The sequence below is a fragment of the Dendropsophus ebraccatus genome, chromosome 2 (genome assembly GCF_027789765.1).
Source record: "Dendropsophus ebraccatus isolate aDenEbr1 chromosome 2, aDenEbr1.pat, whole genome shotgun sequence".
In the NCBI taxonomy this organism is placed as follows: Eukaryota; Metazoa; Chordata; class Amphibia; order Anura; family Hylidae; genus Dendropsophus; species Dendropsophus ebraccatus.
Window position 1 is genome coordinate 149,654,082 of NC_091455.1, and position 27,505 is coordinate 149,681,586.

The 27,505-nt window shown below is 42.4% G+C and overlaps 1 protein-coding gene and 1 long non-coding RNA gene across 2 annotated transcripts in view; one reads left to right on the top strand and one right to left on the bottom strand.

Moving 5' to 3' along the window:
• The window catches only part of ITGA9 (integrin subunit alpha 9), a 275,552-nt gene that overhangs the window by 33,062 nt on the left and 214,985 nt on the right, over nt 1-27,505 (top strand). The window contains exons 2-4 of the mRNA XM_069958509.1: nt 3,495-3,622; nt 4,398-4,504; nt 23,774-23,897. Coding sequence (XP_069814610.1) covers nt 3,495-3,622; nt 4,398-4,504; nt 23,774-23,897 — 359 coding nt within the window. The remainder of the gene's footprint in view (nt 1-3,494; nt 3,623-4,397; nt 4,505-23,773; nt 23,898-27,505) is intronic.
• Nucleotides 6,306-26,254, bottom strand: LOC138783608 (uncharacterized). Its single transcript, XR_011361721.1, has 3 exons — nt 26,152-26,254; nt 10,775-10,880; nt 6,306-6,386 (listed from the first exon to the last, which is right to left on the bottom strand). It is a non-coding gene; the product is annotated as an uncharacterized lncRNA (long non-coding RNA).

Genomic DNA, 27,505 nt, shown 5'->3' on the forward strand with positions numbered 1-27,505 from the left:
GATAAATGTCATCCTTAGATTTCTTTTACCTAGTTCCCTATGCATCACATCTTTTGCACTTCATCAGTTTCTTACAATTGTCCATTTTCTTGTTTCCAAAACATCAACTATAAGAACTAATGGTTAACTTGCTGCATAATATATCCCACCCATTGGCACAAGATAAAGTTATTTCTGTGATTTTAATGCTATGACTGAATGGTATATATGAGTAATGGACTAAACCAAAAGTGGGGGTTTCTAAGCATTTAAGTAGGACCGTGTTTGTCAATTACTTCACTGCTCAAAAATTTGCAATATTTGTAAAAACTCACGCTATTGTTGTATCCTTACATTTACATCTATACATCTATGGATTCTTGTTTGTTTGTCATTTATTAAGTAGAACTTTTTTTTGGGCGTAATTTATAGCACAAATTCACGTCAGCCATGAGCACATATACAGAATTGTACAAATACAAAGAGGTCAGTGATATATTGTATGGTGCGCGTCGTCAATAGGTTACACAGATAATAGTTTTAGTTGCTATGTTTTTGCAACAATTTCTCAATTTTTTTTTATAGTTTAAGTATTCACAAGAACTTCACCACTAAGCTACTGTAATAGAGATTGTAAGTGCTATGTAACCTGTCAAAAATTATAACTCAAATCAGGTATTTATATTGATAAATTAGTCTCACATAAGTAGCACCTACAGATCTCTTCAGTACTGTACAAGCCTTAAAAAGAGACAGTAAGTTCTCCCAAAATCAGGTATTACAGTGGGGGAGGTGGAGTTACGTGGCAGCATGAGCTAGCTGCCTGCTCGGGAGCTCCCCTCACCTCCACTCTTACCAAGCGGCTAATCCTCATGACGATGCCGAGAATGTAGTCCCTACCTGGGATGGGAGTAGGCTTCGGGTCCTGGATCGAGAGTAAGTGGCGGGGGGATGGTGACTTTGGGAGATGGGAATGTGGAGGCCTGAGATATGCTGGGACTCAAGCTGGACTTGGGTGGACGTCGTGGAGCTGGAGGAGGGGGCGGAGGCAGACAGGATGCCAGGACGGGAACGCGCCGGGCCGCCAAGCAAGGTGGATTGCTCCGCAGACGTCTATACTTCTCCTGCCCTCCCAGACAGCCTTGTAATAATAAGTTCTTTCAAAATCCAAATATATATGAATTCATTCAAAACATATCAACAATAGAGATGAGCGAACCGGGTTCGGGTTTGAGTCCATCTGAACCCGAACTTTCGGCATTTGATTAGCGGTGGCTGCTGAACTTTGATAAAGCTCTAAGGTTGTCTGGAAAACATGGATACAGCCAATGACTATATCCATATTTTCCACATAGCCTTAGGGCTTTATCCAACTTCAGCAGCCACCGCTAATCAAATGCAGAACGTTCGGGTTCGGATAGACTCGAGCATGCTCGAGGTTTGCTCATCTCTAATCAACAACCTATAAAACTACAGCAAAGCTCAGCATTGTAAGGTGGCAATTAATGTAACATGTTCATTGACCCTTAAGATCATTAGTGTAGCTTTGTTTATTTGGAGATATTGGTATCATTTAAGCATTGAAGTGTTTGATTTGTCATATGCTGCAAAAATAAAAATAGTACGATTTATGTAAAATTAGTTGGAACAACCTAGGAAGAAATTATCTTTTATCTGTGAAGTTATGGGTGATTATTTTGTTATTTCTTTGTGTGACATTGTGTGAGTTAACATATGATCAGTGATGTGATCTTTCCTCCTGGATTTACTAACACTAGTGGTCGACCGGCCTGCTCCATTTAGATTACAGTAGAGGAAGATATGTTAGTAGCGTTAAGTGGCTCCTTTCTTCTTATCTTCTCTAAAAGTGGACTTGATAGCATAGATTGTAGCCTCCTTACAATGTCTATTACAAATTGTCTTTCTGTTTGCCTGTAGTTTTCTCTTCTGTCCTGTCTGTATACCAGTGTCCTGGGTTTGGAGGAACACCTACAAATTTCCCTTAAAGGAGAAGTCCCATGAAATGAAAAAAAAAAAAAAGCAGGGAGGGGGTGCGGGAACATAATAAACAAAGTCTGTTTACCTATCCTCATGCCCTCTAGCACCACTTCTGGGTCCACCTGACCAACGGCGGCCTCCTGCAACTCTTCCAGCTGCAACGTCACATACCCGGCTGATCGATTGCCCGCTCAGCCACTCACCGTGTCAGTGACGTACCTGGATTGCAGTTGAAAATAACAGCCGGATGCCATCAGCGAGATCCAAATCATAGCAGGCCAGGGGGCGCTCACTTCCCATAGCAATATCTCTGTGTCCTGCTATCACCTTAACAGAGCACCAATGGGTGACAGAGGAAGCAGTGGAAGCTCAGCATCCCATTAATATAACATGTTCATTTGTGGGAATACATTTCATAAAAGGACCGACAGTGACATCCATTTCTATCAAGGGAATAAACAACAGCTGGGTGGCTATAACTTTTTTAATAATGGCTAAAATTTGCTAATCCTGTAGGCAGTATAAATTTAGACCAATCTAAAGAGTTTTATCACAGTGCCTCATGCTGACACTGCAAATTTGGTACATCTTTAGACATGGTTGCCTTACTTTATGCCAATATTATTCCCCAAATTACCCCACACCTATTTCATGTATATGCACATAACACATAATAAATGTGGTGCATGGTGTATTTGCTAGTGTTTTGGGAGAAATTGAGCCAGAATTGTGGTGCATTTGGAATAGTAAATGTGTCCCTAATATGCTGTAAGCTATGTACCTCCACATCTGTATACACTATGGGGGGGACATTTATTAAGTCTGGCGTTTTTTTACAAATGTCCCCGCAGCTCCGGAGCTCCGAGGATTTATGTAGATGCACATTACTCCCGTGTGCACGGAGCCCGTCCATGCGAACAAAGAGAAACCTATGCCAGCTCAGAGCTGGTGTAAGTTTCACTATAATTTTTCCTCCGGAAAAATTATAAATGCAGCGCACGAAGAGGCTGCCCCCCTCTGCGTGTTGCTGCACCCCCCCATGTAATGTCCCCTCCCCACCTCACTGGTGCAGTTGTGCCCGATGCAAATAAAGTTTTTGCAAATAACCCATTTGCGATTATTTTTACGACGATCAGGACCATCTGCGCCAAAAAAAGGCATTTTAGCCTTTCAATAAATTTCCCCATGTATATATGGTACTTCTTGCTTTCTCTGTATTCTTTCAGTTATACAAGTTTAAAATAACAACCATTTATATTTCCAATAAATTAACACTGCAAAAATTTTACACTGAAATGATAACCTAGAATAAAAATTCAGTTCTATTGATGCGCATTGAGAGTTGATGAAGTGGACTTCCTACTTTTTTCATATTAGTTTTTCCTCCCAGTCATTTTCATAACTTTACAAGTTTAGAGATTTTACAAATACAAAGAATCAGTAATATAAATGCATGGTTTAACCTGAAATATATTTTTAACCTTGAATATATTAACAGTTTGTCTTTTTCTTTTTAGGATACTCGTGGGGGCCCCAAAAGCAGAGTCTAAATTTAGTTCATTCCTAAAAGCTCCTGGTGCAGTTTATAAATGTAGAGTTCACAGCAATCCTGACAAGAAGTGTACAGAGCTGGATCTTGGAAGAGGTGAGTTACAGGAAACAACAGTATTTTCTTGCAGAAGGATTTTACTAAATTTAAAGGGGCGGCCCCATCTGGACAACCCCTTCTTAGATTAAAGTCCCCAACAATCAGTTGGCTATACTTGCAATTTAGTCCCCAGTCAGCTGATATTGTCTAGGGAGATCTATGTGGTCCCAAGTAGAACGTGTCCTAGGGACATATCAAAAGTTTTAATTGGTCAGGGTCTGGGTGTTTAGACCCCCATTGATTGTTAGACAGAGCTGCAAGACAAAAAAGCCAGCTAGCCAGGGAAAGAAGTGCTTAGCTGAGTGCTTCTCCTGGCTTTATGTATGGATAACTGGGGATCTGAACACTATGATCAATAAAAAGCAATAAAATGTCTCTTAGGCATGTAAAAAGTTATTTTTGAAATGACAACGTCCATTTAAGTGATATATACAGAAAATGCGATTCAAGTGAGCAAAAAAACAGCACTCTTTTAGATTTATGGAACATATCTACAACACATTTGAACAGATCTCATTACCTTTAATGTAAACCATTGTCATATCCATCATGAATGCTGCTAACTGAACACAGCCTATGCTATTAATGGTATATTGTTCCATTTGTAAATTTCAAGTTGTTTAAACTGAGGGCAAGACATCTGAATTTACTTTTACAGTTAGATCCTTACAAAGGTCTTCTTTGAAGAATATTTGCTTATAGTCATTATGTACCATGCTGTACCATGTGCTGTGCACAGAGTGGATTCATTTTTCTCACCTTCCCCTTTTAGGAAATATTCGAGGGATTTCTTGTGGAAAGACATGTAAAGAGGACAGGGATGATGAGTGGATGGGAGTTACGCTGGCAAGGCAATCAAAGCCTGATGGCAGTGTCCTGGTAAGATTATATATAGCCTACAGCAATACAATATATACATACTAATACTATATCTAATGCTTCATGTGCCAGACAACTTATGAAAAGTAATATTATATAAATATACATTGCAATCTATCTAATGAATTTGCCTGGATTTTGTACTGAATGTCTAGTAAAACATCATGGCAGCCTATGCCTTGGGGCAGTATGATAAACCATGGTGAAGTGTATCACCCACTGCTGAGTGTCACAGAGGTCAGGAGCACCACATTCTGACTGAGCCCGGGGCCATGTGTTTTGCTCAACTTGGCCAGATCTTCAGTTACCTACATTTCACATGATAAAAAATAATCACGTCCTTATTTTCTTCAGGAAATGGAATGTGGTTTGGTGAATGGTCTCTTTGTTACTGAATAGGAATAATATGGCACTGTTGGGTCATTGCAAAATACAGGCAAAAAGGGTCTCAAGAAGAACTGGTTTTAATAGATGGTAAATATAGGTCATCAAGGAAAATTTGGATATAAAAATTAATTAATTAAGTAGACCTTCAAGTTAAGATGTTAAGAGACATCTGTGAGGGATAGCCGGATCTGTGAGTGATAGCCGGTTTAAAAAAAAGGACCACCGCACCGGCATCCCCGCGTCGGTGCCGATTCATTCATATTAAAACTAAAAGAGATGTACCTGATGGTACATTGGCTTTAAAATGAGTACCACTCCATTTTTTGGATTTAGAAACTTCTCAGGGAAGTCTGTAGTCTGGGATGGAAAAGTCAAGCTAGTGGGCTTCCACATTTTTTATCTTGTTCAGAATCCTGTCCCGAAAGCTAGCATTAATTTGGTCAATCTAAGTGTTCTGAACCTTACTTAAAGGGTACCTACCATTCCAAACACGCGGCAGGATACCTTTTCAAAACTCCCGCTGCTTTGCTGTTTGCATTTCCTACAAACATTGAATGGACCTGCCAGAAGCTCTGTAGACTGCCTCTGTGAGTTTTGAGAGAGTATCCTGCTGCGCGTTTGGAGTGGTAGATACCATTTAACCCTTTAACATCAATTAGCCAATTGATTGAATTGTATATACTGGCTGGCAATCGGCACTGCCAGTCAGCTTAGTAAAGTGATCTGGAGCTGGAGTCTCAGCTCCAATCACGGCCTGGGGCTGGGACTCCAGTCTCCATAAATGCACTTCCCTATGCGTCCCCCTTGCCTTCAATAAAACCTCCTTGTGAGTGTAACTAAGCTTTTTCCCCCCGCGACAATTGTGTTTGTCTTGTCTGCGTTTCTGTATTACACTCTATTAGGTTAGGACCATCGGCCAGTTACCTGCTGCTGCCTAGGGCAGTTGCGGTAAGTAGGCAGGGACAGTAGGGCGGGTGCCAGCACAAGGGCCTCACCTGTCTTGTGTTCTTTTGTCAGTAGATCCACGTTAAAGGGGTTTTCTAACTGTAACTTTCTTCCTGGCTATAGACTCCCTAGAGCACCCTGGTTAACTGGTCAATTTACAGTTATTAGATATTTCTTAACATTTTGAATCTGCAGAAACCAGTTTAGTGACCTCCAAAGCAGTTTTCTGGTTTTGGCTTCTTCCCACACATGATCATTATGCTTGCTCCATTGTTTGTGATGTCACTGCCTTTTTTCTTTCTAGCCCACCCACAGTCCTCCCACAGCCTTGACACTGGTCTGCAGCCTCACTCTTTCATGTCTCCCCTCCCACAGTCTTCCTTATAACAGTGCATGGACTATCATAAAACAGACAATTATGCAGCTTACCCAAACTGTGCTTAAACCGCACTGAATACTCACCCACAGCCCTCAGCATAACAGCGCATACTGATGCAGTGATACTTATACAGCTGTTAGGAAGAGATGAGCTTTGCTGTTAGGACGAGGCCTGTGGGTAAGGGGACATAAAAGGGTGTGAACACAGCCGAAAGGGCACAGCACATGATATTTCTAGTGAGGGATCCAGCATCCCAATGGGATAAGCTGGGCGGGGATGCAGAGTAGTAGGAGGGAAGTGTTTGTGCACAATAAGCACCGTAAGCTGGAATAATGGGAAGATGAAGAAAAGCACCAAAAATACATCAAGGTGTTGAAATATAATTATTTATGGATATATCCACATTTTGTAGCCCTTTTATGACTTCTTAATGGCCAGGATAACCACTTTATTTATTTCAAACCAAATACTGTAAATGTCTTTTTGGCTTAAATCATAGCTTAGGGCTTATAATTGTAGAGCAGTGGCTATTGGGTCATCAGTAGCTCTATGAACTTTGAAGTTGTATTATCTGTGTTTTCTTTTGTGTTTTACAGTTGTGCACATATCCATATGTTTCCTAGAAGTAGATACCCAGCACATTTTCACAATGCCAACCAACATACTACACTCACAAGCCGCTTTATGCAGTTTTTAGGCTCTATTCATACGTCCTGTTCATGTCCTTAATTGCGGATCCGCAATAATATAGGACCAATGTATTTCAATGGACCTATACACACATCCGTGTTGTGTACTGGGCTGCAATCCGTTCCGCAAAAAAAAAAGGACAGACCCTAGTACGGACAGTAACTGACACATCCAATACAACTCTATGGGGTCTGTATTTTACTGAAGCAATACGGATGCAATACGGATGCAATACGGATGCAATACGGACTGAATTTGCGGATTGTATACTGACTGAAATTTGCGGATTGGAAAAATATACTGACGTGTGAATAGACCCTTAACTAAAATGTTATTTACATATAAAAATTTATATTGTAACTAAACAATTGAAACAATTGAATTGAATACAAAGTCTTAGATCCACAATGCCTCCTAAAATAAAAGCTGGATGTGCAGGTCAGTGTTGCAGCTGGGTCATTTGACCACCAGTCTGTGATTCAGAGAGTGATATCCTATAGACAGATTGTTAGTCTTTCCTTACTGGCCATCTTCCTGTGAACTTCATGATTATTCATGATTATTCTTCGCTTATCAGATTCCTCTGGGCAGCTGTCAGACCCCCCCCCCCCCTCCTTCCCTGTTCACTTCTATATCCCCTCATGTGCAGAATGCTTCTGAAAATATAATTTTTCTGCCCTGGCTACAAGACCTGAAGAGCAGTGATATGGTCATTTGTGTGCCTGACACTGCTCCTCTGCTTCTAAGGGATATTCCACTTCCAGTATTACTTGTTATTATCTTTTCAGTCTCCTTCTCTTCAGTTCTGAGCTGCTGCTTTCTGCTGAAAACACAAACTGTGTATGTATGAGCTTTTCTCTCCATGTCCCACTCCCTTTCCGAGACGGCTGATGTAAAGAAGTCCCTGGCAGGCTTTATCTGCAACTTTGTAGCTTCTTTGTCATGCTGGAAGGGCTAATCTGAGGTCAAGTTGCTGATGAACTCACTAAGATTATCCCTCATGGCATTACAATGTTGCTACAGAGTTGCAGATAGGGACTTGTTTACATCAGCCATCTTGGAAGGGAGGTGGGAGGAGGGCGAGACAGAGTGAACAGCTTATACACAGATTTTTGTGTTCTCAACAAAAAGCAGCAGCCTAAAACTAAATAAAAAAACAAACAGTTAACTCACCTGGGGCTCGTTCGCAGCGTCCGCGCCTCTTGGCCCGTTCCTGGGGCAGGCAATGTGATGTACACTGCCTGCGACGGGGACCCCCCGAAGCTCTCCCGAGCAGCCAAGCATTGGAGACGCCCGGAGACGCTCAGCTGCCGGGAGAACTTCAGGGGATCCCCAGCGCAGTCAATGTACGTCACACTGTCTGTGCCGGAAACAGGCCAGGAGACGAGCGGAGGCCGGGGACGGGCCCCAGGTGAGTTAACTTTTTTTTTTATAATGGTCACCCTATACAGTGGGGATGCGGCCATTTTTGAGCCCCCCCACTGTTTGGGGCGACCATACCTGGCGTATACGACTACCCCCGACTTCTAAGAAGATTTTTCAGGGTTAAAAAGTCATCTTATATGCTGGAAAGTACGGTATATAATAGATACTCTATGTGTCACTTACTATACTAATATATAATTGACAAAACACCAAATGTGACTCCACCCCCTACATCATTGCAAAACCAGAGGCATCATGGAAAAAAGGAATCAAGATGGAAGATAATCTATGCATGCCACATAAACTAAAGATACTTATACACCTTCAATAACTGTCATCCAAATGACTGTTCCTCCAACAGTAATCTCTCTAATCCTCCCCAGAATATTCGGCCATGCGGTTCTGTATGGGGAGGAGTAAATTGCAGCTAGACTGCTCTGGTGGTTGCGTGTTCCTCTGAGAACAAAGGGGTTGGGCAGTGAAAATGCATCACACCAAACCCCTATCTCCACCAACATCATCTGTTGGCAGAGTCGGGATTATCCATATTATATGTGCTGTAATGTAATTTATAGGCAAGAAAAGGCATGAGTTCCTTGCATTTCATTAAAGTTGCAAAACTTCAGTGCAATTGTTACAGACTAGGCACACACGTCTGGACACTGCTGCAGAGGCTGCAAAATCTGCTTGCAAAGATTCTGCAAGTTTTCTGGCTTCAAGACTTCAAGAATGGTATTTGCTGTCACCTGGTACTGTCTTTCAAAGGCGCCAAGATGACTTTAAACTGCTTTTTGAATAGGTTGACAACTGGGGCCTGAAAACATTACTTAGAAAAATTTTTCCAGGATGTTTGCAAAAAATTTGTTGGGAAATATTTTTTACATTCACCTTCTTCTCTAGGGGACAGTCTCTGTCTATTGTCATCTATGTCCATTAAACTTGCTGCACAAAATCATGTTAAGAACAGCTTAGGCAGGATGGCAGCCACCATACCAATGAACAAAAAGTAAAATAAAAAATTAGACTAAAAAGAATAGAAACAGTCTAGAACAAAAGAACAATTTTTGGTATCTTACTCTGATTAGATAAAGAAAATGTAGGTAATACATGCATGGTAAAAATGGATTTGACCACTGACTTCAATTATTTAAAAAAAAAAATTATGGATTTTTTTTACTTTACATACACAAAGACTTAGTCAACCACATTTTTCTGTATGTTAAAATTAAACATAGTAAAACAGATACAGTGAAATGGAGGCATAAAATGCAGTGTGTCCCTAGCCTTAAGTGATAAAGTGCAAAGGGGTCAAAGGGGTAGTGACTCTCCTTAAGGAGAGCCCGTCATAAAGACGTGTGGAGACTTACAGACCATTACTGCTCCACTGAGAATTCTGGGAAGAAAGGATATGCAAAATAGCTCTCACACCTCTTGAGCAAAGAGATATCCCTTCAAGGCAAGTCTCTCTCAGTCAAGTCAAGTCAAACTCAGTCAAACAAACTCTCCAAAAGGAAAGATTTCCCATCTGCAGACAGCTGTTTCGGGGATTTTGCCCCTCTTTTCTCAAGAGGTGTGAGAGCTATTTTGCATATCCTTTCTTCCCTGCATTCACATTTGGAATTCTTTCCTGGAATCCATCAATGCCAGCTTACTATTGCTCCCACTCCCACTAATATGGGATGCACCAGACAGTGAGTACAAATGAAAATCATCAGCAGAACTCCCTTGTTTCAGTGGAACTAATGCTGAGGGTAATATTGAAATGCTTCATCATTAGTGAAACTTAATCTCCTGTTTCTCAAAATGTCTAAGGCTGGGTTCACACTGCATTTGTGTAATCCATTTTTGTCTTCCGTTTTATGCAAAAAAAAAAAAAAGAAAAGAAAATCGGATGAAAAATAGATGAAAAAACTGATGCATTTGTGTGCATCCATTTTGATCCGTTTATCCATTGAATTTTATTATAAAAAAGTGGATCAAAAGCATCTTTTTTTTAACGTACACAAAAATGTGGTCAACCATTTGTTGTCCAGTGTAATCTATGCTATAAAAGCAAAAAATAAAATAAAATTAAATTCCTGAAGTGCATCATCTTCGCTTAGATATTTTTATCAAGCATTTGCACCTTGCTTACCAGTTTTGCCTGACAGATGTTGTTAAGGGGGGGGGGGGGCTCTCTTGTGAAAAATATGCCAAAATCATCACATATCGCACAACAATGTCATGAATTTGATATTGGCATAACTGGAGAAATGTGGAGTAAAGAAGGCACACGTGATAAATTCCCACCATAGTCTATATACCTATAGTATAGTGCTGCTGTAACATTAGTGATGATGTTTGCCTGGTGGTGACACCATGTTCTCCCTGTTTGAAAGCGAATTTACAACTTTTGATAATCAATTTTTTTAACCAAATTTACCAAATAACATCATTCAGTTTACCCTGTGTTTCTGTGATCCTTCTAATAGCAGAGGTGACGTGAAGTCTCTCCTTACATTAGCCAGCGCTCAGGGCTCACATTCCTTTGCACTCCTAGCCTCTGTTCATCTATGGAAAGAAAACAGTCATTTCAGCACAAGAGGTCAACTGGTCCAGATGGGGCTGACCTTTTAAGTAATTGTGATCACATGAGGAGTAAGATGTCATCCATATGTAACCCTTTCTTTAGGTCACTGACAACCATTCCTATCCTCTCAGGATTTGGTGTACTTTTCCTTGAAGTCTGATTAACACCTTTTTGGTCCCTGTAATGGGAAACGACCACATGATGTTTAAAATGTAAAAAATCCCATCTCTTGTGGACAGCTTTATGTTATTGTCCGGATGTTATTGTACAACTCTGTGAAATGTTCTAGAGCTCAGCTGTCCACATGCGACTGACATGAGAAAGGAAAACTGTGAGCCAAGGTTCGGGGGATAAAATGTCTGACACTGAATGCATGTCATAGAGCTTTACCTGAATGTGGCACTCATTTATCTGTATATATCAGCCTATGTGTGTTGTTGTATGAAGAATTTGCTGTGCGTGTTGCATGTGACCATCTGTTCAGGTCTGATCTTTTAACCTATTAGTCAATGCCAGTATCCATTTTTATGTCTATGGGCAGCTGTCGATTTAACCTGCAACCTCTCTCTCACTTTCCCTTACAGTTTTACATGGACATACAGTGTTTCTCAGTCTGCGTAGATGATTACATCCTTGTGCTAATCATTTGATAATGTCATCCCCCTAAAGACCTTATTATAGAAAGTGATTAAACCGATAACGGCCGTTATGGCGGCAGCAGACCGCTGCTGTCTCCTATAGGCTGCCTGGACGATCTGACGATCACTCGCACAGCTCCCTTTGGCCCTCCTGCTCTTACCCTCTCCTCTTTGCTTGCTGTCGGCACGTGGCGGGGGAAAAGGCGCAAGCAAGAACTAACCTGATAGGCCAGCCGTTGCATGCTCTCCACATCGCGCTATGTAATAGGGGCTTATCTCTTCGTGCAGTTGTCCACACCATCTTCAAGCATAGATGCTGCATGGTGGATATACCTGTATAAAATTTTCTGCTCTAAAATTACTTCATTACATCGATTGACATTGCATACTAAGCAGGGCCTTATGACAGTTGAGCCCCCTTCTCCAGCCAATAGATGGGGCCCAACTGCTTTGAAGCCCCCCTCCCTCCCCGAGTGACACTGCTCACCAATGAAATGACATAGTCACTTTAAGTGAGGCTGACTTACATTAAGAGTATCTGGGACAGGCCCGCGTATGCTGGAGTGGATTGGCTCCTTATACTCCCATCCCTCGGCTCAGGTCTCGGTCAATGGCCTCCTCTCGGCATCATTCCCCATCTCCAATGGAACGTGTCAGGGCTGCCCTCTTTCACCCCTCATCTTTATACTAACACTGGAACCCTTTCTTCGTCACGTGAGAAACAGCCCGAACATCTCGGGGGTTCAGGTGGGGTCGGTGGAACATAGGGTTGCCGCGTACGCGGATGACCTTCTGTTCTTTCTTACCCAACCTACTGTATCTCTTCCCAATCTCCTCTCGGAACTATCACGCTACCGGACCCTTTCTAATTATAAAATTAACCTTCAAAAGTCTGAGGCTCTTAACATTTCTCTTTCTCCTTCTACGGTGGCATCTCTAGAGTCTTCTTTCCCTTTTCGCTGGTCTCGCTCTTCTCTTCAGTATTTAGGGGTCCAACTCACTCCGGCCGCCTCGGATTTATTTAAAGCTAATTTCCTGCCTATGCTTAAGACGGTTGAGAAAGACCTGCTTCGGTGGCACAAAGGTACCTTTTCTTGGTTTGGCCGATGCTCAATCTTTAAAATGAATGTATTGCCCCGCCTATTGTACCTCTTCCAGGCCCTCCCAGTGGCGGTACCCATGTCGTACTTTCGGCAGCTTACCTCGCTCCTCACTAAATTTATATGGGCACATAAGCAACCCCGACTAAGGAAAGATATCTTGTGCCGACCCAAGTCGCGGGGGGGCCTAGGCCTTCCTAACCTCCATCAATATTATGTGGCGGCCCACCTTTCTAGAGTCCTAGATTGGCACTGTCATGCCCCCACTAAGTTGTGGGTAAACCTAGAAGTGGCGCTTGCGCCACTGCCCCTGATCGCGGCATCATGGCTGCCGGCCTCAGCGCGTCTCGCAAACGCTCACCCCACCATTACCCCGACGCTCCGTGTCTGCCATAAACATCTATCCTCTGGCTTCTTGGCCCCACACCCGTCCCCCCTATTTCCCATACTGGGAAATCCGGCCTTCCGTCCGGGAATGGATGACCCCGTTTTCCGCACATGGTTTAGGTCAGGTGACTTTCGGGCCCGCTCCTTCATGCGAGGCTCGGAGTGGCTGTCGCTTACGGATCTTCACAATGTAACGGATCCCACCCCTCTAGGTTTCTGGAGATCTCTGCAGCTCCACCACTACCTGCTTACCCTCCCACGGCTGGCCTGCTTTACTCGGACGCTTACGCAATTCGAATCTCTTTGCCTGAGCTCTGGCCCTCACAGGCACACACTTTCTCTACTATATGCCATGTTGGGTTCCCCCCCGGACCTGCCTCCTCCTCCCTTCCTCGCTGCTTGGGAAGAGGACCTGACTACCTCCTTCTCCGCGGCGCAGGTGGACCGTGTGCTCACATGCACGCACTCCTCCTCGATCGCTTCCCGTCTCCAGGAAGCCGGGTATAAGCTGCTCTCTCGATGGTATCGGGTTCCTACCCGCCTGCATCGGATTTTTCCCGAAGTATCCCCATTGTGCTGGAGGAATTGCGGTGGAGAGGGATCTCTTTTACATATTTTCTGGAGCTGCCCCGTATTAACCCCCTTCTGGAGGGAAGTGTGGCGTATTACCTCCACCTTCACGGATCGCCAGCTCCCTCTCTCTCCTGCGCTGTTCCTCCTACACGTGTCCGACATTCCGCTACGGAGCTACCGTCTCTCAGTTCTCCGCCACCTGATCAACGCTGCCCGGGCGTTTATTCCCGCACTGTGGCGCCAATCCAACCCCCCCTTTTTTTCTTCACACTCTCTACTCCCTTCCCTTCTTCCCCCCCCCATATTTCTCCTCGTTGCACCCCCCCTCCCCCTGTGCGTGTTCTGAGCGTTAGCTCACTCCCTACCCTTACTGATGATACCAGCTGATTTCATATGGGAGCCGTGGTTTGTGCTGTTCAGCCCGCTCTACCGGGCATGGTCCAACAGTTGTTTGCATTTTTGCTGTTTCAGTTGTATGACTAACTTCGCACCTGTACGGATGCCTGATGTCCTTCATTTTCTTCTACTGTAAATTGTAAAATTGAAATAAAATTTAGAATTAAAAAAAAAAAAAAAAAAAAAAAAAAAAGAGTATCTGGGACAGACTTTTTAAGACCAGCATACTCAGACACTGATCTTAAATAAAGCCCTCCCTCCATGCAGTCCACCGGAAGAGGCGCACGCGGACCTGGGCCTGCACCAGAGCAATTGTTGCTTTCTTCCATCATTTGCTCCTGTTTGCTGCATAAATCATGATAAATCAGGCACGGGAGGAGACCACGTCTTCTCCCTACTTTGTGTTTCTATCCTTATAAGGCCAAGCTGCCTTCTGTTTATGCCACAGGCTACAGGTTTTGACTTCTTGTGAATATTTAGCACTTCTGATTGTAGGAGACAGGGCTATCCTGATGAGACACCCCCACAGGTCCTGTTCAGAAGAAGCTTTATACTGTATCTTATCCCTTTGTAGATGTGCTCTCTGGATGATAAGGCTATAATGTCAGCAGTCTGACCTCCAGTACCAAGCACCTGCTGAATACATTCATTTGATATTAAATGTACAATACAAGGGCTTTAAGGAAGTGCTCGCCTTACAGGATCTTTATTCCCTACTGAATGAAAGAATCTACCAGAATAGCTATAACAGCAGTGTGGCAGGACATTAAACCAACACCTACGGCATGTCGTCCTCAGAACAGCGAGTAGATACTGGGTTTCTGACCAGATTTACAGGTAATCCTGGTGCAGAAGTATACATCTGTCTTCAGGACGGAAGTGGGTCCCTCATTGTCACCAGTGGGTCATCAATGTCTGTGATAGCAGATGCCAGCTTTGTGAATATTTATATGTATAAAACATAAACAGTCTACAAGTTTAGGAGTAGATAACCAGATGGAGCTGGGTTGAGATTCTCAGTGGTGTAGGGTTGCATGTGCTGTTGTTCTATGGTGAAGTGATGTTCTCCACAGGGCTCATAATGTTATATGGTCCAATGAGTACCTGATGATTCCCTTTATTGGAATGAGTTCACTGGCTTAGCTCACCTGGAAAGAATAGATGTATATCCCAGGGTGTATCTTGAGAGTGATCACTCTTAAGCTAAATGAAGGTAAAAATAAAGAAAAATGTAGGAACGAAGAAAGCTACAATTTCTGCTGCTTCTTCTACTGATGGGAGCCTATAAATAGAGTTTGAATGAATGTTTGACTGTCAGCTCTGAAAGATGCCAGCAGATTATGCCATCTGTAGACTTAGATCTGGTAGTTTCCCCCACACCACTATTATCAGTGTATCTGGATGTGTGTAACACACAGTCACCACATCTACCTTATATATTGTTATTTGGAAATTGCATTACTTGTCTGTTCAGTGAAATTCCTGTATATGATTTGGCATTCATTCAGTACAGCAATCTGCAGTACACTGCAGACTTTATAAAGTTTATAAATCGGCTAGTTAGTCTGACTAGTATTTGTTTCACATTATTATGGCAAGTACGACATGTGGATGAAGTGTCACCAGTGTTTTAAATTTACTGTTGTTAGCGCTAAACTTCAGCCCTCATTTAACTCCCTAAAGGAGAAGTTCCATGAAATTCAAAAAAGTAGGATGGCAGGGGGGTGTGGAAAAATAAAAAACTAAGTAAATTTACCTGTCCTCTTCCCCAGTAGTGCTGCCCCTGAGTCACCCTTACAGCCGCCGCTGTACTCACAGTGATTGACTGTTCAGCCATCAGTGACTGTTGTGGGACACTGCCCCAGTCACTGACTGTCTGAGGAGGCCATCGCTCAGCCGGGCCATGACGTAACAGCTGGAAAAGCCGGCTACCCGGTTTCCAGATGAAATTGATATCTGGCAGCCATCAGTGGGATCCGGGAGCAGTACTACAGAGGTACAGAGTGAGATTACTTTGTGTATTTTTTTTCCCATACCCCCCCCCTGCCTTCCTCCCTTTTTTTAAATTATGTGGGACTTCTCCTTTAAGGACTCAGTTTAAGCCTTGGAGGAGTAATCAGAGGCATTAAGAAGTAATTAACGGTTCAGGGAAGAAAAAGAGTGCTGCACCTCACACCTATGGCTGATACTAGTACCTCTCGGCTGCATAAAAAACATCAGAATTCTGTATGTGAATTGATCAAGCCACACTGCCCCATGTACCGCGTGCAGGTATCTGATACACATGGGTCCCTACACTAAGTCCACACTGTGCCGGTCAGTGACCACCCCCCCACCGCAGGCGTGCACAGTCAGGGAAGGGAGGCCATGCAACGGCCCTGCAACCCCCATGCCACAGGACCAGACCCAAAATTGCCACACCAAAACCCAGCCAGCACCACCGGCGGAGGAAGCTGCCCCCAAACAGCACAAGTCTGGATAAGGTATGAGGTGCAGCATTTTTTTTCTTCCCTAAACCGTATTTTGTTTCTCTCTTTTCTCCGTGTTTTGCACTCCTCCTGGTGAGACCCACATGACCGCAATTAGCAGGAGACACCTGAGTGCTCATGGTTTTAATCCCTCCTGTCTGTCCCATTCTATCTTTGATAGCTATGGTGAGTGCAATACCTTATCCAGACTTGTGCTGTTTGGGGGCAGCTTCCTCCGCCGGTGGTGCTAGCTGGGTTTTGGTGTGGCATTTTTGGGTCTGGTCCTGTGGCATGGGTTTGCAGGGCCATTCCATGGCCTCCCTTCCCTGACTGTGCACGCCTGCGGGGGTGGTGGTCGCTGACTGGCACAGTAGGGACTTACTGTAGAGACCCATGTGTATCAGATACCTGCACGCGGTACATGGGGCAGTGTGGCTTGATCAATTCACACACAGAATTCTGATATTTTTTATACAGCCGAGAGGTACTAGTATCAGCCATAGGTGTGAGGTGCAGCACTCTTTTTCTTCCCTGAACCATAAGAAGTAATTAAGGTACTATAAATTGTGGAAATATGCATAAACGGTATGTCAGTCTGTCAGTTTCTTCATATTACTCCAGCTCATGCTTCTTAAGGTGCTGAAACAATTCCTTATTGGGGGAGTATCAGTAGCATCTAGAGATGAGTGAACTGGGTTCGGGTTCGAGTCAATCCGAAACCGAACGTTCGGCATTTGATTAGCTGGGCCTGCTGAACTTGGATAAAGCTCTAAGGTTGTCTGGAAAACATGGGTACAGCCAATGACTATATCCATGTTTTCCACATAGCCCTAGGGCTTTATCCAAGTTCAGCAGCCACTAATCAAATGCCGAAAGTTCGGGTTCGGATGGACTCATCTCGAGGTTCGTTCATCTCTAGTAGCATCCCCATCCTGATCCCTCCTTTCATTTCATTTAGAAGTTTATTAACTCTGCCCAGTTCATCCCATTGGCAAGTTGGATCCATCACTAGAAATATTATGTGCTTCCTTATGTCCCTCTCTTGCAAAATGCATAATTTTTTTTTACAGTCATTTGTATAATCACAGTAAAAAAAGCAACAGTATGCGCTGTTATACAGAGGCCTCTGGGTGTCGAGACATGAAAGAGTGACACCGAAGGCTGTGGGCTGACCAAATAGTCTCTACGGCTAGCAGAGAAGAAGTAGTGACCTCACATAAAATGGCACCCGATACAGTTATATCATTTTGCACAATAAAAACATTTAAAGGGATTATCTCAAGACTACAACATACCAGCCATCCACATAATAGGCAATTGGTGGTGGTCCCAACAAGGGTCCTAAGTGCCCCTGTTTGAGTGAAGTAGCAGTAAAGATAGCTTTTAGTAATTTGTTTCTGGTGTTCACCATACAGTATAAATGACAAGTTATCTTTCTCCAGTGGGTCAGTACAATTACCGCAATAGCCAGTTTGTATAGTTTTTTATTAATGTTTTACTACCTTTGCATATTATTCTATTGTATTCTATATTCTATATTATTCTATTCTATTCTATATTCTAGTGATTTAAAGGGGTAATTTGCTTTTATTTAAAAATCTCAAGTCTTCTAGTACGTATCAGCTGCTGTATGTCCTGTAGGAAGTGGTATATTCTCTCCAGTCTGACACAGTGCTCTCTGCTGCCACCTCTGTCAGTGACAGGAACTGTCCAGAGTAGGAGAGGTTTTCTATGAGGATTTGCTACTGCTCTGGACAGTTCCTGTCACAGACAGAGGTGGCAGCAGAGAGCACTGTGTCAGACTGGAAGGAATATACCACTTCCTGCATGACATGCAGCAGCTGATAAGTGCTAAGACACCTGAGATTTTTAAATAGAAGTAAATCACAGATTTAAATAGCTTTTTGACACCAGTTGATTTGAAAGATTTTTTTTTTTTTTTGCCGAAGTACCCTTTTAAGGGAGTGTATCAGGATTTGTTTTTGCATTTAGTTTTCTTTGGGCCATTTATACTGTACATTAATGTTACTGTTATTCTGCCTGTTTAAAGGCACTTTTTATACTTTGAGCTGGTCACTTTCTCCACTCTGATACCATAGCAGTTCAGGTGAAAACTCAGGTGGTATTGCTAAAAAATAGTGGAGTGTGTGGGCAAGAAATGTTATCCTATCATATGCCTGACATCAGAATACTGCATGCTTTACATAGGAATAAAAAATGCTAGCTTTCCATGGCAGAACTTATAACACCCTTCTATCTAGTGATAGTTCCTACAAGGAGTTAATATAGTCTAGCCGTGTAACCTGTCATATACATTGCTCCCTTTTCCTTTTTTGGTTTGACCCTGCTGTCGCTTTACATGTACAATATTATCTTTGTTTCTATAAATGCTTCCTTCCTGGTCAGTCTTCATAACCAGTTTCCTCCCTGGAAAGTCTGTTTTCATGTCCAATGTATATATTATACCTACAATATATACAAAGCTGCATGAAACGTGTCCTGTGGTAACGCCAATGCCTTAACTTTACATCTATCTTATCTAAACAATGCAATGGAAAAGTGTTTTATATACAATATCCAGTGTATGAAGTCAGGTTTTCTTTCTGGGAAATGTGCTTGCTGCTGAGTTTATGGTCAATGTCTATGGTGACAAGGAAGGAGAGAATCATAGTGTGATACCACTGGGCCCCAGGCATATAACTAAATTCCTGATCCATGAATACATTGCCAATAAAAGCCTATGGGCTATATGATACTGTGCTTTACATTTTCTACAAATCTGAGAGAAAGTAAGAAAGAGAGGTTTATGGAGGTGACATGGCAGCACATTGACTGCAATATGTGTCTGTCCTCTACTGTAGAGTATATTGCACACTGTGTACAAGCATATTTGTGCTATTTCTTAGTTTTCAAGAAATCTGCACCCATACAGCATTCAATGCAGGTTTAAAACACCATCATACAAGACACACGGTAAAAAAACCTATATGGGATAATATAACTACTGAGTTACAGCTCTGTACCATATGATCCATGAGCCCTAAGAATATCATATTTGTTGACTACCCAGTAGTCTGTGTTTGGCTGTGTTATCATCAGTAAGAGATCTTTATAAATTGTTGCTTAAAGCAAACCAGTCATCACTATTCTTTTTATTACGCTTTTAGTGCTTCCTTACCATATCTTGTGTGGGGTGTTCAGTAAGGGTATATCCTAGAAAACATGCAGAGCGCCATGAACTAGTCATTGGGGCGGAGTCTGGACCATAATTAGTCATGGCTCTCTGCCTATCAGCGTGCTCTGCAGGGGTGAATGACAGGCAAAGAGACGGCACTGATAGGCAGAGAGCCGTGACTAGTAACGGCCCAGATTCTGCCCCAATGCCTACTTCACATCGCTCTGTCTCCACCGCGCACTGGATTGGTGGATTTACCCTTATTGAAAATTGCAATAGAGATATGGTAAGAGAGCATTTTAGAAGCTCTATTAGGAGCTTCTAACTGGGTTATAAGCAGAATAGTGATGATTGGTTTGCTTTAAAGGGAACCTGTCACATTTAAATGCAGTCAGATCTGCCAGGAATGAGTAAGGGCCCATTCACACTACAGTGCTGAAATTCTGTGCGGAATCCCCACTGCTATCTGTTTGAATGGGAGGGCTTGTGGGCCTCCACTCTCCACTCCTCTCCTTCCAAAGAATTGACATGTCTTTCACTCCTGGAAGGGCTGGTCAGAGATGGTGAGTTACTCACAGAGTGGGATACAAGATCCAGCCAAGCCTCCTGTGACATCAGAGATGATGCGTTATCACAGGAGAGAGAGAAGCTGGGGACAATGCAAGTTCTGTAGTTCTTCCATTTTCCATTTACTTTCTATGTTGAGGCACAGAAAAGCCACTGAAGTGAGGACTATTGGTTATAACATTATATTAGAAAGTTATATATATTGGGGTGATAGTTTAGTTTAAAGAGGACCTGTCACCCCCCGTGCCGGGTCAGAGCCCGGCCGACCCCCCGCTAGAGCCCCTTATACTCACCTTGTTCCCGAAGTCCCGTTCCTGGAGCCGGTCCGGGGACGGAGATATCACCGTGGGAAGCCCGGCGCGTGCGCTGCTGAGGTGTGCTTATGCACACTTATTCTACCGGGGTATGTAAACTTTTTAGCACAACTGTGTGCTAAGCTCAGGCAGGTTTACATTCTCTTACCAACCGCATCTGCTGGAAGTTTGTTCCAAGCATCTACTGCTCTTTAAGTAAAGTAATAGTTTCTCATGTTGCTTCTGATTTTTCCCCAACTTATCTCTGACTGTGTCCCCTTGTTCTTGTGTTCAGTTTCTTTTGCTGTGGAAACCATTAAACATTCAAGAACAAGGGGACACAATCTGTAGTTATGTGAGAAAATATTACTTTACTTAAAGAGTAGTAGATTAGTAAAATTCCAGAAGATGTGGTAGGTAAACCTACAATTACAGAATTTAAACCTGTCAGGGATAAATATCTATCTATCTTAAGATAACAAGAAGGGAAATACTAAAAGGGCAGACTAGATGGACCAAGTGTTTTTTTTCTGCTGACAATCTTCTATGTTGCAACATAAAAAAAAGTGCATAACATACAAAAACTTTCTGTTACTGTCACAATTTAACATTTGTCCAGACGCATTGACAATGTGTACTCAGTCATAGGCAACCTCTCTCATCACATGCTTACAGGGATGGCCCTGACCTAACTCCTAATTGTTACAAGGCTTTACAATAGTCATAGAGTTACAGCTATCTAAAGATGTTCCAAAACTTGAGTGAAAATCACGGTTACTTTAGCTCATTTAATCCTTTAAACATGTGGATGAGTGTGCATGTGGGATGCTCTGTGGTGGAGAACACATTTTTTGTTTTATTACAAGTCATGTATGGTTCATGAATCATGTCTCGTGCCCCCAGCCTGTGCCGGGATTCTACGACAAGCACTCATTTACTGGTATTAAGAATGGAAGGGTTGTTTAGCTAGTCTATTGGACTCATTTTCTATTTCACAGCATGTTATTGCGAGAATTTGTAAATGTATGCATTTGTATACGACATATTTACAACAGGAAATCTATTCGTTGCACATGTTGGTTTTCCTAAACAATTTTATTACTGTAAAGTCCCCATAGATTGTCCTTACAGATGCAGCCTTGTCTAAGAACTGCAGGCTTTAATAAAAACCTTAAATAATTCCATCCTAACAGTAAATATTCTGAAGCACAGTTCCAGTTCCTCTATTGTGTTTGAGGGATATATAGTATAGTTCATCCTGAGCTTTCTGATGGTTAACCTTTGGAAAGGTAATAGCACAGATTGTGTTAAAGAGGTGATGTAGGTCATATACCATTAGATAGTGTATTTATATGGCATTTAGCCTGTGACCCTCTATTAGCCATGCTCAGTGTCGGACTGGGGTATCTGGGGCTCACCAGAGGAAATGATCCTGGGGGCCCACCAATGAAGAACCAGAGAAAACAACATGTCAGTCCGTGTTAGTGCGGGTTCTAAAGTTGGGGGCCCACCGGAGGATCCTCCGATACTGGCTATGCTCCCTGCTCTGGAGGGTACAGCACTACCGTATATTGCGTGATAGCCTGTTCAATTCAATGGGCAACATGTAATAACATTTCCCCTCTGTACCATCCACAGCGTTAACAGCAGCATCATCTGTATGGTTTGCTTCAGGTTGGCAACTTGAGAACTTAAACACAAAAGGAGACAGGCACATTTTGGAGGGTATACTCCATTACTGGAGAAGGCAACCTGCCATCACAGGTCTTCCTGAGCCATATGTTCTCAGGATGCTGATGCCTTCCAGGGGCTGCTGTTCTGGAAGGTATTCCATCATAGAAAACCAGTTGTGCACCATAAATTGCAATGAAGCCCTTGGGTACACCACATGTGTGCTTAGCCTTTTCTTCCAGAGTATTCAGCATATGGAGAAAGCTCCGCAGCAACTTTGCTTTATGGTTTTACAACATTGCAATAGTGATAATAAATATAAATAAATATAGTCGCCTTGTGACGGAAAATTTTTTAAATCACTGAAATTTTGAGTGGAAGACACCCGTACTGGGGCAGATCCTAAAGGGAGTCCTGCATGAGTGGGGTTTGGAGGGACAGAGTAAATGGGCAAGTATATGAGCAGATTCTGAAGAAGCTTGGAGATACGGGGGGAGTAGGAAAGGTGAGGGTGGGAACCTTAGGATGGGATGTTTAATTGGTTTATGGTACAGGGATTGGCAGCTGATACAGTGTGATCTGGGGATGCCCGGATTTCATAAGAGAAAGATGGGGTTGCGGGTGGTAAAGCTATATAAGGGAGGCATAAGGGGGTTATAATAGTCATTTTTGGTTAAATGGTGGGAATTACCTGGTTACCCGTTCCAGGATTATGGATTATGGTTTGTGTTGCTTTGAAGAGTTTTGTGGCTGACCCCAGCACAGGATTTAGAGCACCTTGGTTCTTTTGGAGGGCAGTTGGTTGGCATGGGCGGAGTCCTTGAAGTTGGACGGAGGCAATGGGATTGGAGGTGAAGAAAGGGAACTAAGGGTAGGTTCTGAACGCCCTTATAATTCATTTATGTCCACAAGCATAGATCGTGCATCTGATTTTTATGCTTGTGGACTTGCGATAGGGATTTTAATGGATTTGAATAAAGTAAAAAGTTTTTCTCTTGGAAGTGCTGACCTATTTTTTTCATTATGTTGCTGCTGGGGAGTTGGAAGCCCTCAGGTTGAGCACCCACCAGATAAGAAGCATGAACTTTACCGTATGGGTGGTGTCGGCTCCCTGGTATGCAGAAGAAATAGTTGGGGAACCCAGGTGTTTAAGTTAGGTACGTCCGAGCCTTTGCAATCCCACAAGAGGTGCAAACTGTGTGTACGGTTTCAAAATGGTGACCAACCTAAAGTCACAGTAGGTTGCAGACAGATTGTACACATTTTTGGTCACACAACTTGTATGCAATGTGATGTAGTAGAAATGTGTAGCCATAGCCTATACCTACCTTGATATTAAGTGCTCACTCATAACATACTAGAGGTTGTATCAGTCCTTTCCCCACAGATCCAGCCCCACAGAATTATAATCCTTGGTAATGAATAGAATATTACAGTACTGCAATGATAGAAGCTAAACCTAGCATGGCAGCTGTTCTTAGTTTCTATCCATCTGCATTCCTTCACATGTGGAAGCTCCCTGCCGGCAGTGTGGATAGAACTATGTTTGTTTTCTTTGGGGATTAGCTCCTCTTCTTTATTAACTATATCTGTGATATCTATTTAGGCATGTGCTCATCGCTGGAAGAATATCTACTATGAAAGTGAGCTTATACTTCCATATGGTTCCTGTGTCATTCTCCCACCAAATCTGCAGGCCAATGGGAAGAAACTTTTACCTTGCTACGAAGGTAAGTGTAAACTCCAAAGAAATTTTTAACACGCGATTGTAGCCAATCACATTATTAGATATCATACACAAAGCTGTCTTAAAGGGGTACTCTGGAGGGAAAAAATAATTTAAAACTAAATGGTGCCAGAAATTTATATAAATTTGTAAATTACTTCAGCTGCTGTATGTCTTGGAGCAAGTGGTGTGTGACACAGCAATCCCTGCTGCCACCTCTGTTTTTGTCAGGAAATGTTTAAATCCCCATAGAAACCCTTTCCTGCTCTGGCAGTTCCTCACATGGGCATAGGTGGCAGAGGAAAGCCCCATATCAGACTAGAAAGACTACACCACTTCCTGATAAATACTAGAAAGCTTGAGGTTTTTTTGTTTTTTTTTTTAATAATTTACAAGTCTGTATAACTTTCTGGAAACAGTTGATTTAAAAACATTTCCCCTCCAGAGTACCATTTTTAAAGTACTACAGGGTTTGTATACTTTTCTTCCACGCAACAAACTAAACACTTTGGTCGAGTTTGCTTGTATAAGATATTAATCAATAATATCAGTGCTTCTCAATTTCAGTCCTCAGGCCTCACCAGCAGGCCATGTTTTGAGAATCTCCTTAGTATTTCACAGGTAATATAATTATACTCAGTGCAACAGACATTATCACAGGTGTGCTTTGTTATGGTGCGTTTACACAGAAAGATTTATCTGACAGTTTTTTTTTAAGCCAAAGCCAGGAACAGACTGTAAACAGGAAACATGTCATAAAGGAAAGACTGAGATTTTTCCCCTTTTTTAATCTATTCCTGGCTTTGGCTTCCAAAATCTGCCAGATATATCTGTCTGTGTAAACGCACCCTAATGCTAAGTTTTCACGGAGCGATAATTGGCCCGATCGTACGATTAACGATTTCGAAGTAACAATTTTTTTTATAACGATCAGCGTTTAGATGGAACGATATATCGTACAGAAAATTCGTTTTGCGATCGTTTTGCGATCTCTTAAGCCTAACTCACACATAGGTAAAATCAGTGAACGACTGTTTACACGGAACGATCGGCGAATTTTTTGCGAACGACGATTTAAGAACATGTTAAAAGATCAAAATGAACGATTTATCGATCGTTCGCCACGTTTACACGTACGATTATCGTTTGAATTCGATCTTTATCGCGAAAATTCGCCCGATAATCGTTCCGTGTAAACGTAGCATAAGGGATATCCTCAAAACATGACCTGTTGGTGAGGCCTGAGGACTGGAATTGAGAAGCACTGCAATATAGAATAGATTTGATACCCTACAGTATTTATTGGGAAAATCAGATAGCATTGGACACTTAAAAGTGTGAACCTGAACCAGAACCTGAATAGTGTTTCTGTAAATTCAGTTTTAAAGATTGGTTTCACAAAGCAAAGTTGGTAAAATCAGACGAGTACCACATATATACATTAAAAATGAGTACATGTGTGCTAGCAAGTGCAATAAAGACCAACTGCAAATACTAATCTGATAGATCATGTGACTGTGGTTAAACTGAGCATGAGCGACCCACCTTAGGGCAACAGTTTATCAAAACAATGCGGATACATGGCAGATTAGTAAGTCTGTATCTCTCAAACCATACATTTTTAGAAATGCTTGTAAATTGGAAATTTGTTTCATTTAATATAATGCATCAGTTTAGACCTATTTATCTTCGTCGCACAGCCCCTTTTAATTCACTTATATACATTGGGCCTTATTTATAAAATCCTCTAACATGGCCTTGTTGTCTATAACATCCAATCCCTATGCAGCTTTCATTTTACCAGACCAGTTTAAAGTGTCCCTGCTATTTAACACACTTCTGAGATGTCAAAAGTTTGATCTGGGTGTTTAGACCCCCCACCAAAGCCTGCAGCTAAGCATTTCACTCCCATGCTTGTTGCCAATGATGAACAGTTGCATGACTTGACAGAGGTTGCTGGGAGCCAAGGTGTGAAGTGCTCAGCTGTGCATTCTCCCCATTCATTCATTCTAGAGATTGGTGGGGGTCTGAACACTCAGATCCTGACCATTACATTTTTTTGACTTTTTTTGAAGAAAGTTTTGTCAAATGACATTGGCAGAGGAATGAAGGTTGAGTTCAGATTGGTTGCTGTGTGTAATAAGGCCAGTTTTACTGTGTGATAATTGTGGCACATTGGAAACCAAACTGTTATTTAAAGGGGCACTCCGGCGCTGATAAAAAAAACAATCAATCATAAACATAGTTTTTACACTTACCATCCCTCCGGAGTCTGTCTCCGTTTGAAATTCCCGCTGTTTGCAGGTTTCTGAAGCTTCAGTTGGTGGCTTCATTTTTTCTTTGCTTCCTGGTTTGGGGTTTCCCATGATGCACTTTGTCTCTTGTGATGTCTAACTGACTCTGTAAAACTGTTAGATGGCTTACATCTTGTTTAGCCAGTCAGAGCTGAGCAACCTGAGTCATCTGACAAAGGAAGGCTGGCCTAACAGGGCTTAGACCCGCCTCCCTCTTGATGATGTCATTGTCATGAAATGGCTGCCACAGAGCAGCCTGGGGTCAACAGTCATTAGGTAAGAATGAGTTTACTTCACTTCCTGGTGGGGGATTAAGGGGGGGAAAGATAGGGAAGGGGGGCAGATAGGTGATTGAAGCATATTACAAAGTTATAGAACTTTCTAAGGGTGCATTTACACAGAGAGATTTATCTGACAGATTTTGGAAGCCAAAACCAGGAATGGATTTGAAAAGAGGAGAAATCTCAGTCTTTCCCTTATGACCTGATCCCTGTTTATAGTCTGTTCCTGGTTTCGGCATCAAAGATCTGTCAGATAAATCTGTCTGTGTAAACGCACCATAATGTGTTTCAATTACTGGGAAAAAGCTTTTTGCTGTAGTACCCCTTTGTATGAAAAGTATATGGCTTCCAAACATCAGCACTGTTCAATCCAGTAGGGTTTTCTATGCATATTACATCTCTCTTTTGCTGCTTCTGGGCATTTAACAGAATCTACAATATGTTGCTTTATGACTCCCATACCCTGTAGAATAAAATATATCAACTCCCTGATTAACTCCAATACCCATAGGATGCAATGGATTTGCAGGCATTTCCACTCCATTAAACTCCTTGTAACAGGGAGCGGGTTTGTGGAGTAGATGCAATAAAGAAAGTACTGTATTCATGAGGCCAGGATTAGTTTGAGGTCTTAGAAATTCCGGTGAAAGATATTGTACCTACACTAAAAGAGAACTGGACAGATCTAGCTGTGTAAAAAGAAATAGCTAAAGCCCAGCTTCTTTTTCTGCCAAGAGAAATGTACTGACCACCCCACAAGATCAGGATCCTACGATGTACTGTGGCACTAATTCTTTACCCCATGGGTGTTTAAGAAAATAACCAGCATTAGCAAGTTAATTCTTTATAGGGAGATGCATATGAACATTTGTCAGTGGTCAGGGGATGGCTTGTGAAGGGGGTCACTCAGCTTCATGTGCTCTGTATAAGGCTTGAGGCTTGGTCAGCATATGGCTTCAGTGTGGCATGGTAAAATGACGACCTGATCATATTGTAAAATAATGGTAAAATAATAATCAAAAGCATAAAACTAGGTT